The sequence below is a fragment of the Leopardus geoffroyi genome, chromosome D2 (assembly GCF_018350155.1).
Source record: "Leopardus geoffroyi isolate Oge1 chromosome D2, O.geoffroyi_Oge1_pat1.0, whole genome shotgun sequence".
NCBI lineage: Eukaryota > Metazoa > Chordata > Mammalia > Carnivora > Felidae > Leopardus > Leopardus geoffroyi.
In genome coordinates, this window is record NC_059334.1 from 33,510,287 (window position 1) to 33,523,254 (window position 12,968).

At 36.7% G+C, this 12,968-nt stretch overlaps 1 protein-coding gene across 8 annotated transcripts in view; it reads right to left on the minus strand.

Annotated features, from left to right (window-relative positions):
- MICU1 (mitochondrial calcium uptake 1) overlaps window positions 1-12,968 on the minus strand; it is a 254,880-nt gene that overhangs the window by 69,979 nt on the left and 171,933 nt on the right. For all 8 annotated transcript variants that reach the window (XM_045437716.1, XM_045437712.1, XM_045437718.1 and 5 more), the window contains one exon: window positions 7,516-7,713. In XM_045437716.1, coding sequence (XP_045293672.1) covers window positions 7,516-7,713 — 198 coding nt within the window. The remainder of the gene's footprint in view (window positions 1-7,515; window positions 7,714-12,968) is intronic.

The window sequence follows — 12,968 nt, forward strand, 5'->3', positions numbered from 1 at the left end:
GGCGCCTGGGTGACTCAGTAGGTTAAACATCTGACTATTGGTTTTGGCTCAGGTCATGATCTCGCAGCTTCATGGGATCTGGCACCACAGAGCCTGCTTGGGATGCTCTCTCTCTCCCTCTCTCGTTGCCCCTCCTCCACTCGTGCTGTCTCTGTCTCTCTCAAAATAAATAAGCTTAAAAAAAAAAAAAAACCTTTTTCCTTCATTCTCCAAAAGATATGAAACAAAAAAGCACTGTTTTATATACTTTTTACAGAATAATTATCAAGGTTGCATTTACAACATCAAGAGAGCTTTGTATCACCATGCACATTCTACCATAGTTAGTATTTTCAGCCTGATTCTACAGCCAGAGAACCTATAAGCGACAAATGATAGCAAACTTGAATTACAGGGCGTAAATGGAACTGCAAGAAATTAAATCAGAGTTTCGCTTTGGGTTTTACATATCTTTACCCTGTTAAACTAATTCACCCTAAGAGCTAACTTGATCTCATCAGAGCAAGATATTGGACCTACTTCATTATGTATGGTAAGAGAGAAATATAATTAGCTTTAAAAAGTGTTCACATCAAGTCATGGGTGACTGACTTCTAAATAATTATTGAGGGCAATTAAATTTTCATTTTATTATTTTTATATATTTCTATTTTTTTAAATTAAGGATTATTTCCTAATGCATCCCTTGGTGTCCCAGGCAAAGTAAGACTAGTAGGTTGGATGGATCATGTTACTAATCCAATGTGTTATTTTTATAAAAGAAACAGATGTCTGGATTTAAGAAATAAGAAAAGGGGGGAGCCTGGGTGACTCAGCCAGTTAAGCTGATTTTGGCTCAGGTCATGATCTCATTGTCATGAGATTGAGCCCCACTTTGGGCTCCACACTGGGTGTGGGGCCTGCTTAAGATTCTCCCTCTTCCTCCTTCACCCACTCATGAAGCAAGAAATTAAAGTATGTTGTACGGTTAAAGTAACATCTGAGAAAATAACGCCTGTTATGGCTTTTTTCTCTTCAAAATTTTATAAGGGTAAAGTAGTTCATTCATGCTAAGTACTTTAAATTTTTCAGAAAAAATGAACTAGTAGTTTTTTTTTTATTGCAACCCAAATAGGAAAATTACAATTGTTCTATAGTGGGGATTGTTACCTCAATAGGTTTTTATATTTAACCTTTAAACATATACTTGGCTCCTTAAAGTTATTAATGCCTAAAAGAGACAAGTACTGTTTAATAACCCGTTTAATGATTTCTGGAAAATTCAGGCTTTCAACATCTAAGGATGGAAGAAGAAATATAGATTTATTATTATCCACATTCTGTTTTGTAGTGGCAAAAGTTGAAGAATAAAATTAAAAGAAACCCGACTGAATAGATCTCATTTCATTTCTTAGATTTAATTAAATCAAGAGTCAATTCTCATCTCTGAGTTTACATAAGAGTCAGTTTCCCAGAACAAAGAAAACAAAACAAAACTGGTATTAGAATGAAAAGAAATCTGCTTTGCCAAGAGTGTTCTAGTTCCAAAAAGTGTTTGATTGAAAGCCTTCTTGCCTTCGGGTCTTCTGCAAATCTTTTGGCCAGGAAAAGGGCTGATGTTTGTCTCTTAATATGGTCCTCTGCATCAGAGCAAGACAGATTTAATTCTCCTTTAGCACTTTAGATGGGTGAGTACAAAGATGTCAGCCTAATGATATAAAGGGTAGGTGATCTGGAATTTCCTTAGGCACTTTTAATCATGTAGCCATAGGTATAATTTTTTTTTTTAAGTTTCTCAATACTTAAATTAATACTCTTTTTTTTTGTTTTACTTTTATTGACAAATGAGAATAATTAGCATTGTTCTTTATGTACCCCTTTTATTTTCTTCCTGGCTGAACAGATTTGTTAACTTCAATATTTTTTTTCCCTAAAGACTGGGAATATAAGACTGTCACTGTTATCCTTTGAACTGTATACAATTTGCCTTCAGATAATTGACACTCATGCCTTCTTAAAATGCAATAATCTGATTGGTTATGCAATAAGCATGTGAACCCCAAAACTTTATACAAAAAGATTACAGATTGGAATTCTATTAGATGATGCTTTTTCAGTTTTCTTGTATATTCTGGGGTTGGCCTCTTCCTTCTTGAATAAATTAGTTTTTGCTTTTCTTTGACATAATGACAGCTCCTTTTCCCCCTCCCCCCAAATTAAAATTAATTATACTCTTTCAAAGAGTTCTCTATTACCTTTCATTTTTGACTGACATCCTACTTACTGTAGTCCTCAAGAAATCAATGAATATATTAATTGGAATTAGACTTGGCACCTGTCTCTAAGGAACTCAACTCAATAGTTCCTCATAGCCTTAGATGGAATTTTTTAATAACTTCAAAAAAGATTTTTGGAAAAAACCAACTGTGTATTCTTAAGTCATTCTTTCAAACCCAAGTTTTTTGAGTTTCCAGACAGAGAAATAAACAAATCTGATCAGAATTAAGAGCATTAAAACATTTTTAAAAAATCTAACAAGTTAATGATTGTTATAAAAAGAAACTAAATGGCTAGTTTAGGTAATATAAACACAAAAGAACAGTGTTCTTAGTCATAAGACTCAATTTGAGGGGCCAAAGAACTAGGAAAAAATGGTGCTAAAAAAGGTTGACCATATATTCAAGAAATATGGCCTTTTCCTGTTCCTAAAATTCAGAACATTTAGTTTTTCTTTAGAGTTCCAAATAAGTCAGGCATAGAAACCTCACCTCAGATGAAAACGAGTAATAACCAGATAAAGAACAGATGGTTCAGTCTGAAAAACTGAGTTGGAGTTCTGGCTCTATTATTTAATTGCTCTGTTACTTTTACCTTTTTGAGTTTCAATTTCTACATCTGTAACACGGATATATTACCACTAAACATACTAGGGTCGGCAAGATTTAAAATAAGGCCATGTAGGGGTGCCTGGGTGACGGAGTCCATGGAGCATGCAGCAATTGGTCATGAGTTCAAGCTCAATGTTGGGGGCAGAGACTATTTAATAAATAAAAGTTTAAAAAATAAAATAAAAGAAAATAAAATAAAATAGGAGCGCCTGAGTGGCTCAGCTCAGTTGGTTAAGCATCTGACTTCAGCTCAGGTCACGATCTCGCAGTAGTGGGTTCGAGCCTTGTGTCGAGCTCTGTGCTGACAGCTCAGAGCCTGGAGCCTGTTTTGGATTCTGTGTATCCCTCTCTCTCAAAAATAAACAAACATTAAAATAAAATAAAATAAAATAAAATAAAATAAAATAAAATAAAATAAAATAAAATAATATAAAATAAAGGCATGTAATATACATAAACTACGTGGCTCATAGCACGCACTCAATGAATGGTTATGGACTTTCCCCTCTTCCCTGATCCCTCTGGAAATTAAACTTGACAGATAAATAGTGTTCTCTTCACTCTCAAAGCTACTGTAGTGAGAAAAAGACAGAAATAACTAAGTGGAACAATAAATCTCCTTGATCTGAAATTTTAAAGTAAATAAGTTAAGTTATGAAATAAAACTAGTAAGAGGTAAATAGAATGATGGAATTATAAAAACCCATATGAAAGTTAAGCTACTATTAATCATTTCCATTTTCCTCTTGGCTATGATGATGAGATTATGTTTCATATTCAGTGAAGGGAGAAATTACCCATACTTTGAAAAGTAATATTAAAAGCGTTTCATAAAAACAAAACTTCGCTTCCATTTTCCAGAAGTTTTATCAGAAAAGTATTTCAACACAGGACTTTTCAGTCATTCATTTGAGGTGACCTGTTTAAATGCCTACTATGCGCCAACTGCCATAGCAGTGGCAGAGGACATGCAGAGAAGGTGAAAGAATACTTATTAAAGGTATAGTACAGGTCAGCTGGTATCAGGCACATACCACTGTATCTGTTTGCTAGGGCTGCCTTACCAAAATACCACCAGCTGGGTAAACAAACAATGCAAATTTACTTTCTCACAATTCTGGCGGCTGCAAGTCTAAGATCAAGGTACAGGCAGAACAGTCTCCTCTGAGGCTTCTCTCCTTGGCTTATAGTTGGCTACCCTCTTGCTGTTTCTTTATGTAGTTGTTCCTCGGTGCATGCGCACCCCTGGTGTCTGCATGTCAATAAATTTCCTCTTCTTACAAAGACACCAGTAGGACTGCATTAGAGTCCACCCTAATGGCCTCATTTTAACTTAATCACCTCTTTAAGGACCCTATTTCCAAATACAGTCACATACTGAGGTACTGGGGATAAGAGCTTCAAAATAAGAATTCTGGCGGAATACAATTCAGCCCATAAGAAACATGATCTAATTTAACCATTGCCCTGTTTGACAAATGAGGGCCTAGGCTCAGAGAGAATCACTCACTCAATAAATGTCACAGAGCCAGAAAGCGGTGGAAACGAAATTTTAATTCAGGTCTCATTATGAGAGCACCAAAGGTATGTTCTTTCTTCTATTCACACTTTCTCAAAGAATTACAAATCTAACTGGAGGGGCACCTGGGTGGCTCAGTCAGTCGAGTGTCTGACTCTTGAGTTTTGTCTCAGCTCATGATCTCACAGTTTGTGGGATCCAGCCCCGCACTGGGCTCTGCACTAACAGTGCAGAGCCTGCTTGGGATTCTCTCTCTCCTTCTCTCTTACCCCTTCTCCCTACTTGCACGCACTCTCTTTCTCTTTCTCTCTCTCAAAACAAATAAACATTGGAAAAAAAAAACCCCAAATAGAGGAGGGCACCTGTCGGGATGAGCACTGGGTGTTGTATGGAAACCAACCTGACAATAAATTTCATATTACAAAAAAAAACCCCAAATCTAATTGGAAAGACAAAAAACTGACTTGTGAAACTTTAAATCTGGGAGTTATTGATAAGGAGGCACTTATTCACTGGACTCATACCATTACATGAAAAGAATGGATTCAGGATTACTAAACATTTATAGAATATTTATTACATGTTAGGCTGGGTTCTTTCACAAAAGGGTCTACTGATTCCCTTACACGAGGAATTGCTGATTGGCAAACAGGAAGAGTCTTGATAGTCTTAGACCAAAATCTATAGATGATCCTAAGTCAATATCAAATACAAGAGAGCTTCCGCAATAAGTATCTTAGATACAACTGTCTTTTAGATCTCCTTTTGTCTGTATTTGGGTGTAGGCTGTGTGCAGGCATACATGTATGAAATCCCTCATCTGCTTTGTAACATTCTACCTCATTGGTGATCCACATTGATAATCTACCTCACTGGTAATGTTAGTGGGCTTGGTTTCAGCTCTATAACTTCTCAGAGTGAAAGACAAAAGCCCCATGCTCTGTCTCTTGAGACTCTGACCTGTGTGTCCAGGAATGAGTGTCAGGCTAGGTTGTGGTCAGGCTGGCACCTGCTTCGTGCCCTTGATGACCCCAAACTGTTGTTTAAAGTTTGTTGAAAGTACCGTTGCCTGTATTCTCGAACTGCATTTTATGGATCTATACTTTATGTTCAATTGTAATTATATAATTGGTAAGTAATTTACATTCCCAGATTATGTTATAAAATTTCCAAAGAAGACCATTCCAAAGAAAACCATGCATACTGGGGAATAAGGCATATGCCTAGAACCCTAGTACATACCAAAATGTACTAGGTCTGATACACAAAAGTTATCAGACTCCTGAAAGATGATGTGAAAGATGTCCTCTCTATACCAGCAGGAAAGAAATGGAGAGAGGCAACCATGGAAAAGTAACTAAAATATATGGGGAGACTAAAGGAAGCTAAGAATTATTTAAACATGATCTGTTTATATGGATTACTCTCAACTTTGACTCCACTTCTCTGGTGATAATGATGCAAACTTTATAAAGGTAAGCTGCCTGTCTTTGTTCAGTTCAGTATATACACTCTCTTAAGCCTAGCCACTTCTTTGGGTTTTCATTTTCCTATGGGGGTTCCCAGGTGTGTGTTAAAATCCATGTGCTTTTCTCCTGTTAATCTGCTCTATGTCAACTTGATTGTCAGCTCCAGTCAGAGACTCTAGGACGGTAAAGTTTTGCTTCCCCTGCTCTCTCTCTATGTGTGTACACACACACACACACACACACACACACACACACACACACACACACCACTTCCCACTTCCTATAGGGGACAAGAACTGTTCTCAAGCAGGCTGAATTGTAGAGATCCATTAGTTTTTTGTTATTATGAGGGAAATTCTTTGAATATCAATTACATCATTTTTATTTTTATTTATTTATTTATTTTTTAACGTTTATTTATTTTTGGGACAGAGAGAGACAGAGCATGAATGGGGGAGGGGCAGAGAGAGAGGGAGACACAGAATCGGAAACAGGCTCCAGGCTCTGAGCCATCAGCCCAGAGCCCGACGCGGGGCTCGAACTCATGGACCGCGAGATCGTGACCTGGCTGAAGTCGGACGCTTAACCGACTGCGCCACCCAGGCGCCCCAATTACATCATTTTTAAAAAACAATTACTAAAGCACATTTCAAGGTTTGATCTGATTTTTAGTATTATCTACACTTCTTTCTTAAAGTATGAACATTCGCACATACTGGGAATTCGGTTGTGATTTTTCAAACAGTCTCAATTGAGTTGAGTGGGTAAAAGGTGGGAGTAGCATTATCAGACTCTTAGAGAAAAATGGAAGAGCAGCTGAAGAAGTAATATACATAGTTTAAAAACAAAGCAGTGCTTTTCTCCAATACTTAAATGTGTTTTTAGTCAGAGGAGTTTGATGGTTTCAAATTTCAAATGAATATTAAACATGTTTTTTAAAAAAACAGGTTGAGAAATACCATCTCAGGGAATTTTTTAAAAATCTGAAGAAATGAGGTTTCAGTTTTTCCAAAAAAAGTGCATTAGGAGACACTTAATGAATATTTTGAATTGAATAGACTTAGTAGCCAATTAACTCAAAATACACTTAATTCAATAAGTAAACACACAGAGAAAGGTAATGTCCTTATAGAATTGTTTTTGGGAACTGAATAGCATGATGGTCTAAACCGTGAGTGGAAAAGTAAATCTCCAAACACCATATGACATTTTTCCAACTCCGAGCACTTGTATTTTTATTCTGACATTTTGTGTTTCCAGCAGTTTTTACCTGGGTAAACTTGCAAAGAAAGATCTACTTATTATCCCCCTTCCACCTCTGGTGCCTTCTACAAAATAACATAAAACTGGGGATACGTGGTCAGGGTGAGCACTGCTCTGGCCCCTGAATTTTTCCTTCCTCAAGCTGAGTATCCAAAGACAACTAAGATTTTCAATTTAGACTGTTTGCCTTTCGGTCCCAGAAAGTCTTGGAGTCTCACTCCAAGACTTCTTCACAGAACATAATATTTCCCAACTGTTATCTGGTTCAAACCAATCAGTTCTCACAGCTGGAGACAGAATGAAAGAATGTCTATAGTGCAGGCCTCCCCAGCCCAGAGGATCTAAGTGCATATGTGAGGGACAGTGCCCTGATCCCCTGAAGTCCAGGCATACCTACCTCTAGTTTCAGAACATCATGCTGAAGTTTACGCTGAAATTCAAGGAAGTTTTTGATTGTCAGCTTTCCCTTAAGATCAGCTCCAAAGAAGTAGGTCGTGAGGGCTGAACACAAGCCAGACTTGAGGGTGTTACCGGTAGTAGGACGATCTCTGTGACGCATACCCATACTGGTTTGGGAGCGAATGATGCTCTGAACCTAAAAGAGAAGCAAACCCCCATCCAGAAAAACATTACAAAGTAGAAAAATATATAAAAGTAAGAACAAGATGGGGCACCTGGGTGGTTCAGTTGGCTGAGTATCTGACTCTTGATTTCAGCTCAGGGCATGATCCCAGAGCTGTGGGATCAAGCCCTGCTTTGGGCTCCGTGTTGAGCACAGAGCCTGCTTAAGATTTTCTCTCTTAAAACAAAAAAAGATCTCTTTCTCTCTACCCACCTCCATCTGCCCCTCTTCCTCGCTTCCATGCACTCTCTAAAATTTAAAAACTTTTTAAAAAAGTAACCAACTATTGATTTGTCTACCCTCTGCTACAATTGTATTTTAATGCTCACAGCAATCCTATAAGTCTTATGACTATCCTCTTTTTATAGATGAGGAATTCAAGGCACATAATGCTTAACGCTTAATAAGTTGTTCAAGGTCAAGTAGCTGGCAAGGAGCAGAACCAGGATTCAAACATACGTATCACACCTTTATCATTGAGATGCTCTTAAAAACCTCTCTTCAGAAAAGAGTATGCATTTGTTTTTGAGGCTCAAAACCCCTCACACAATACTAAAATAATCACTAACTTCACAGTAATACAGTCCATATCTCAGGAGACTTTTAAAAACTTCACGCTTCTCACTACTGACTCTCCAGTTATGACAAAAGGCAGCACAGCTACGGGCAAATACTGACATCTAAGAGAGAGAACACATTTATTAGAATGATAAATGAAATACAAAGTTGATAGAAAATAATTCTTCAAGAAAAGCTGGAGAATTTTTAATCTTTGAGAAGTTTTAAATGAGCTTTTTGAGAAAGAATAATTTCTGGAACTAGCAACCATGGCTTAACTATATAAATGAGCTTTATGAAGCAAGTCTATGATTGTTACAGTTTTTTTCTTTTCTTTCTTTCTTTCTCTTTTTTTTTTACTTGTTCCTGCATTCTTTTCTACCTCTTCACAAGCTAAAAGAGCAACAATTCAAAATAATTAAAATTGGGATACGTAAAGATAAATAATAAAAGTATGTTATATAAATAACCAATACATACAGCTTTGTGGGTGATGGTTTTCAAATGGCCAAATTAGAAAAGCAGAACACTTAAAAACTTAAGAGTTGTAACAACAAATTTGTCTTAAATGTCTCATTTATTTTATTTATTATGTGTGATCATAAAGAAGGTTTAAGACAATTTAAGTCTGTGGCTCTATAAAGAGTGAAGTAGTATAACTAGACAAGGAGTCAGGAGACATGGGGTCTGATTCTGTTGTTCTGCAGTGAGAAAGAATTTATGCAGGTTATTTAAACTCTTTGGGCCTTAACTTTTCTCATTGGAAAAGTTCACAGTTAGAGTATATTATCCTTAAGTCTCCTTGTAACTCTAGGTTAGTAACATACATGCTATTGATATGATTTCTTCAGGGTTCATGTTTTATCATGGTAATAAGATTAGCTGACAGAGGTGCCTGGGTGGCTCAGCTGGTTGAACGACCGACTTCAGCTCAGGTCATGATCTCACAGTTTGTGAGTTTGAGCCCCGCGTCAGGCTCTGTGCTGACAGCTTGGAGCCTGGAGCCTGGAGCCTGCTTCGGATTCTGTGTCTCCCTCTCTCTCTGCCACTCCCCTGCGCATGCTCTGTCTCTCTCTCTCTCTCTCTCTCTCAGTAATAAACGTTAAAAAAAAAAAAAAAAAGATTAGCTGACATTTGTTTCTTATACACACGGAGATTTGAAAGACAGGTATACAATGGATTTTTCTTTTGTTTTTCTTAAATTAAATTAAATTTTTTTTAATTTAATTTTTTATTTTTTAAAATTTACATCCAAATTAGTTAGCATATAGTGCAACAATGATTTCAGGAGTAAATTACTTAGTGCCCTTCACCCATTTAGCCCATCCCCCTTCCCACAACCCCTCCAGCAACCCTCTGTTTGTTCTCCATTTTTATGAGTCTCTTCTGTTTTGTCACCCTCCCTATTTTTATATTATTTTTGTTTCCCTTCCCTTATGTTCATCTGTTTTGTCTCTTAAAGTCCTCAGATGAGTGAAGTCATGTGATATTTGTCTTTCTCTGACTGACTAATTTCACTTAGCATAATAACCTACAGTTCCATCCACGTAGTTTCATTCTTTTTGATTGCCGAGTAATACTACATTGTGTGTGATATATATACCACATCTTCTTAATCCATTCATCCATCAACGGACACCTGGGCTCTTTCCATACTTTGGCTATTGTTGATAGTGCTGTTATAAACATGGGGGTGCATGTGTCCCTTGGAAACAGCACACCTGTATCCCTTGGATAAATACCTAGTAGTGCAATTGCTGGGTCGTAGGGTAGTTCTATTTTTAATTTTTTGAGGAACCTTCATACTGTTTTCCAGAGTGGCTGCACCAGCTTGCATTCCCATACAATGGATTTTTCAATTGTTTAGGTTGAAGATTTTTAGACTTTAAATTGAATCCAAGATAATCAGAACATTTTTAGGGGGGCCTGGGTGGCTCAGTTGGTTAAACGTCCGACTCTTGATTCTGGCTTAGGTCAAGATCTCGTGGTCAGCCCCACATATGGCTCTGTGCTGGGTGTGGAGCCTGCTTAGGATTCTCTATCTGCTCCTCCCCTGCACACACTCTTTCTCTCAAAAGAAAAGAATACTTTTCATCATTGTCTTGAAGGCAATACACAATTCACTTTATCTGCCTAATTCTAAGAAATGAAGAATTTTCAGTAGCAGTGAACCAGAATTGAAAATCTGCATCAGGACCTGCCATGATTTACATTTTGCCTGTGGCTATAAATATTGCAGCTTATATCCTTCCTGTGGTGGTAATTGTGTATATCAGCTTCAAAAGTGTGGTGCTGAGAATGTGTGTGTAAGTGACTGGGAAAAAGGAATGTTTTTAGGTAAAATTAACTAGCTGATGCTATATCATCTTTTCATTAGTGATTAATAATAGCATAGTCTAAATACTATGTTATTATATGTAAACTATTACTAAAAATAGGCATTCTTTAAAAAAATTTTTTTAAAAAGTATGTATTACTAGATTTTGTGTGGGGGCATGGTGACAGAATGTTTTGTCAGAATTTCTCAGTTGGGAAATCTTTTCTTAAAATATTTTTATTTAGATAATTTGTTAAGGGTATAACATGAGAATCAATCAAACATCAATTCATGTGAATGCTTACTATATGCTATATGATGTGGAGAAAATAAAAAAAATTTAAAACATGATCTCTTAAATAAAATTTCATTCTTTTTCTTCTGTCTCATAAATGAGTTATTACTTCTCATACTTTCCTACTAAAAAAAACCCACTTCTGTCATGACACTGGGTGAATAGAGCCCAAACAGTTATGAGGTTTTTGTTTTTAAGTTTATTTATTTATTTTGAGAGAGAGACAGAGTGTGTGTGTGTGTGTGTGTGTGTGTGTGTGTGTGTGTGTGTGTACATGCATGAGCGAGGGAGAAGCAGAGAGAGAGAGAGAGAGAGAGAGAGAGAGAATTCCAAGCAGGCTTTGCACTAACAGTGAGGCTCGATCTCATGAACCAAACTGTGAGATCATTACCTGAGCTGAAATTAAGAGTTAGATGCTTAACCGACTAAGCCACCCAGGTGCCCCATGAAGCTTTTTATTTTAGCTGTCTTTTGCTAGGTTAGTTCTGTTTTACGATCTGTTACGAAATGGGTTAGAGAAAGGATCCGTGGTGATACAAAAGTCAGAGAAAACTCACATTTAGTATTTAACAGTTGATCAATGCCTTTTAGTAATATGTATTTATGCATGATCAAAGTGATTTCTGGAAACAGGGCATCTGGGTAGCTCAGTCAGTTGAGCATCTGAATTTGGGGGTCAGGTCATGATCTCATGGTTTGTGGGTTCAAGCCCTGTATCAGGCTCTGTGCTGACAGCTCAGAACCTGGAGCCTGCTTTGGATTCTGTGTCTCCCTCTCTCTGTGCCCCTTCCCTGCTCGGGCCTGCCTGTTCTCTCTTTCTTTCTCTCAAAAATAAACAAACAAAAAAAATAATAAATGAAAAGTTTTTAAAAAATACGTAAAAAAAGAGATTTTTGGAAAAAGATGAATCAAAGAGTAATAATAGCTATTAGTTTGCTTTATGTAACATTAGCTTTAAAATATGTGAGGTCTTTTTCCTGGTTCTGTTTAACTTTTTTTTTTTTTTTTTTTTTTTTTTTACAAGCTTGATGAATACACTGTTAAGAAAACACCTGTTTCCCTGGGAAATCAGAGCAAAGTTTGAATGTTTGGAAGCCTAGAGCACTTTCAACTTAATAAATTATTATATTTCCCAAGAATGTAAAATATATAAAGATGAGCAGAGAAACTTCTAAAGAGAGCCGTTCACTCATGAACTACCTTATAATTTGTTGTTTTTGGTCTAAAAGAGTTTTTACATCAAGATTCCTTGTGATCAATATTATTAGTTGTAACAGTTTAAGAAGGCCAGTTATCAAGGCATCACGTTAGACGAAATTAGCAAATTAGCACTCCCTTCTCTAACAGTGAATGGGATAGTGAAGCGACTGCTCCAAGTCATTTTGCACATCAGCATCAATGCCAGAAATAAGTACCATTTGCTCTAAATTTAAATCTAGAGTTTAGTATCTATAATAAGAGTAGAGAAGTTATGGCAATTTTGCTTCTGAGAGGTGAAGGAAGTCCCCAGTCTGCATCAGAAGGATTGGTCCTCTCAGTTTTTCTGGCTTTAAAAACCACAAGGACAGAATCTGGAGCAACTACACCCATTGGAAAGTGAGGGGGAATTCCTGAAAAGGAAAAAGCCAAAGAAGGGGAGCCTTCTTCCCCAAAGAAGGGGAGCCTTCTTCCCCAAAGAAGGGTAGTTTATATATATTCTATATATATATATATATTCTATATATAAACTCCAGTCAAATACAGTTGAGCTAATCACCTGCTAAAACAAAACTTTCTTCAGATGAATATAGCAAAATCCAAAGTCTACAACATGTCATTCATAATATCTAGACAAAGATCCAAAATTATTTGACATATGAAGAAACTGGGAAATAAGGCTCATCTTCAGGAGAAAAGACAATGGAGACAACCCCAAGATGACCCAGATATTAGAAATTATTGACAAGAATTTTAAAACAGTTAAATAATAGTGTTCAAGTATATAATATATACTTAAGAATAAGGAAAAGATAGGACATTTCAGATGAGAAGGAAAACTATATCAAAAATGAAATGGAA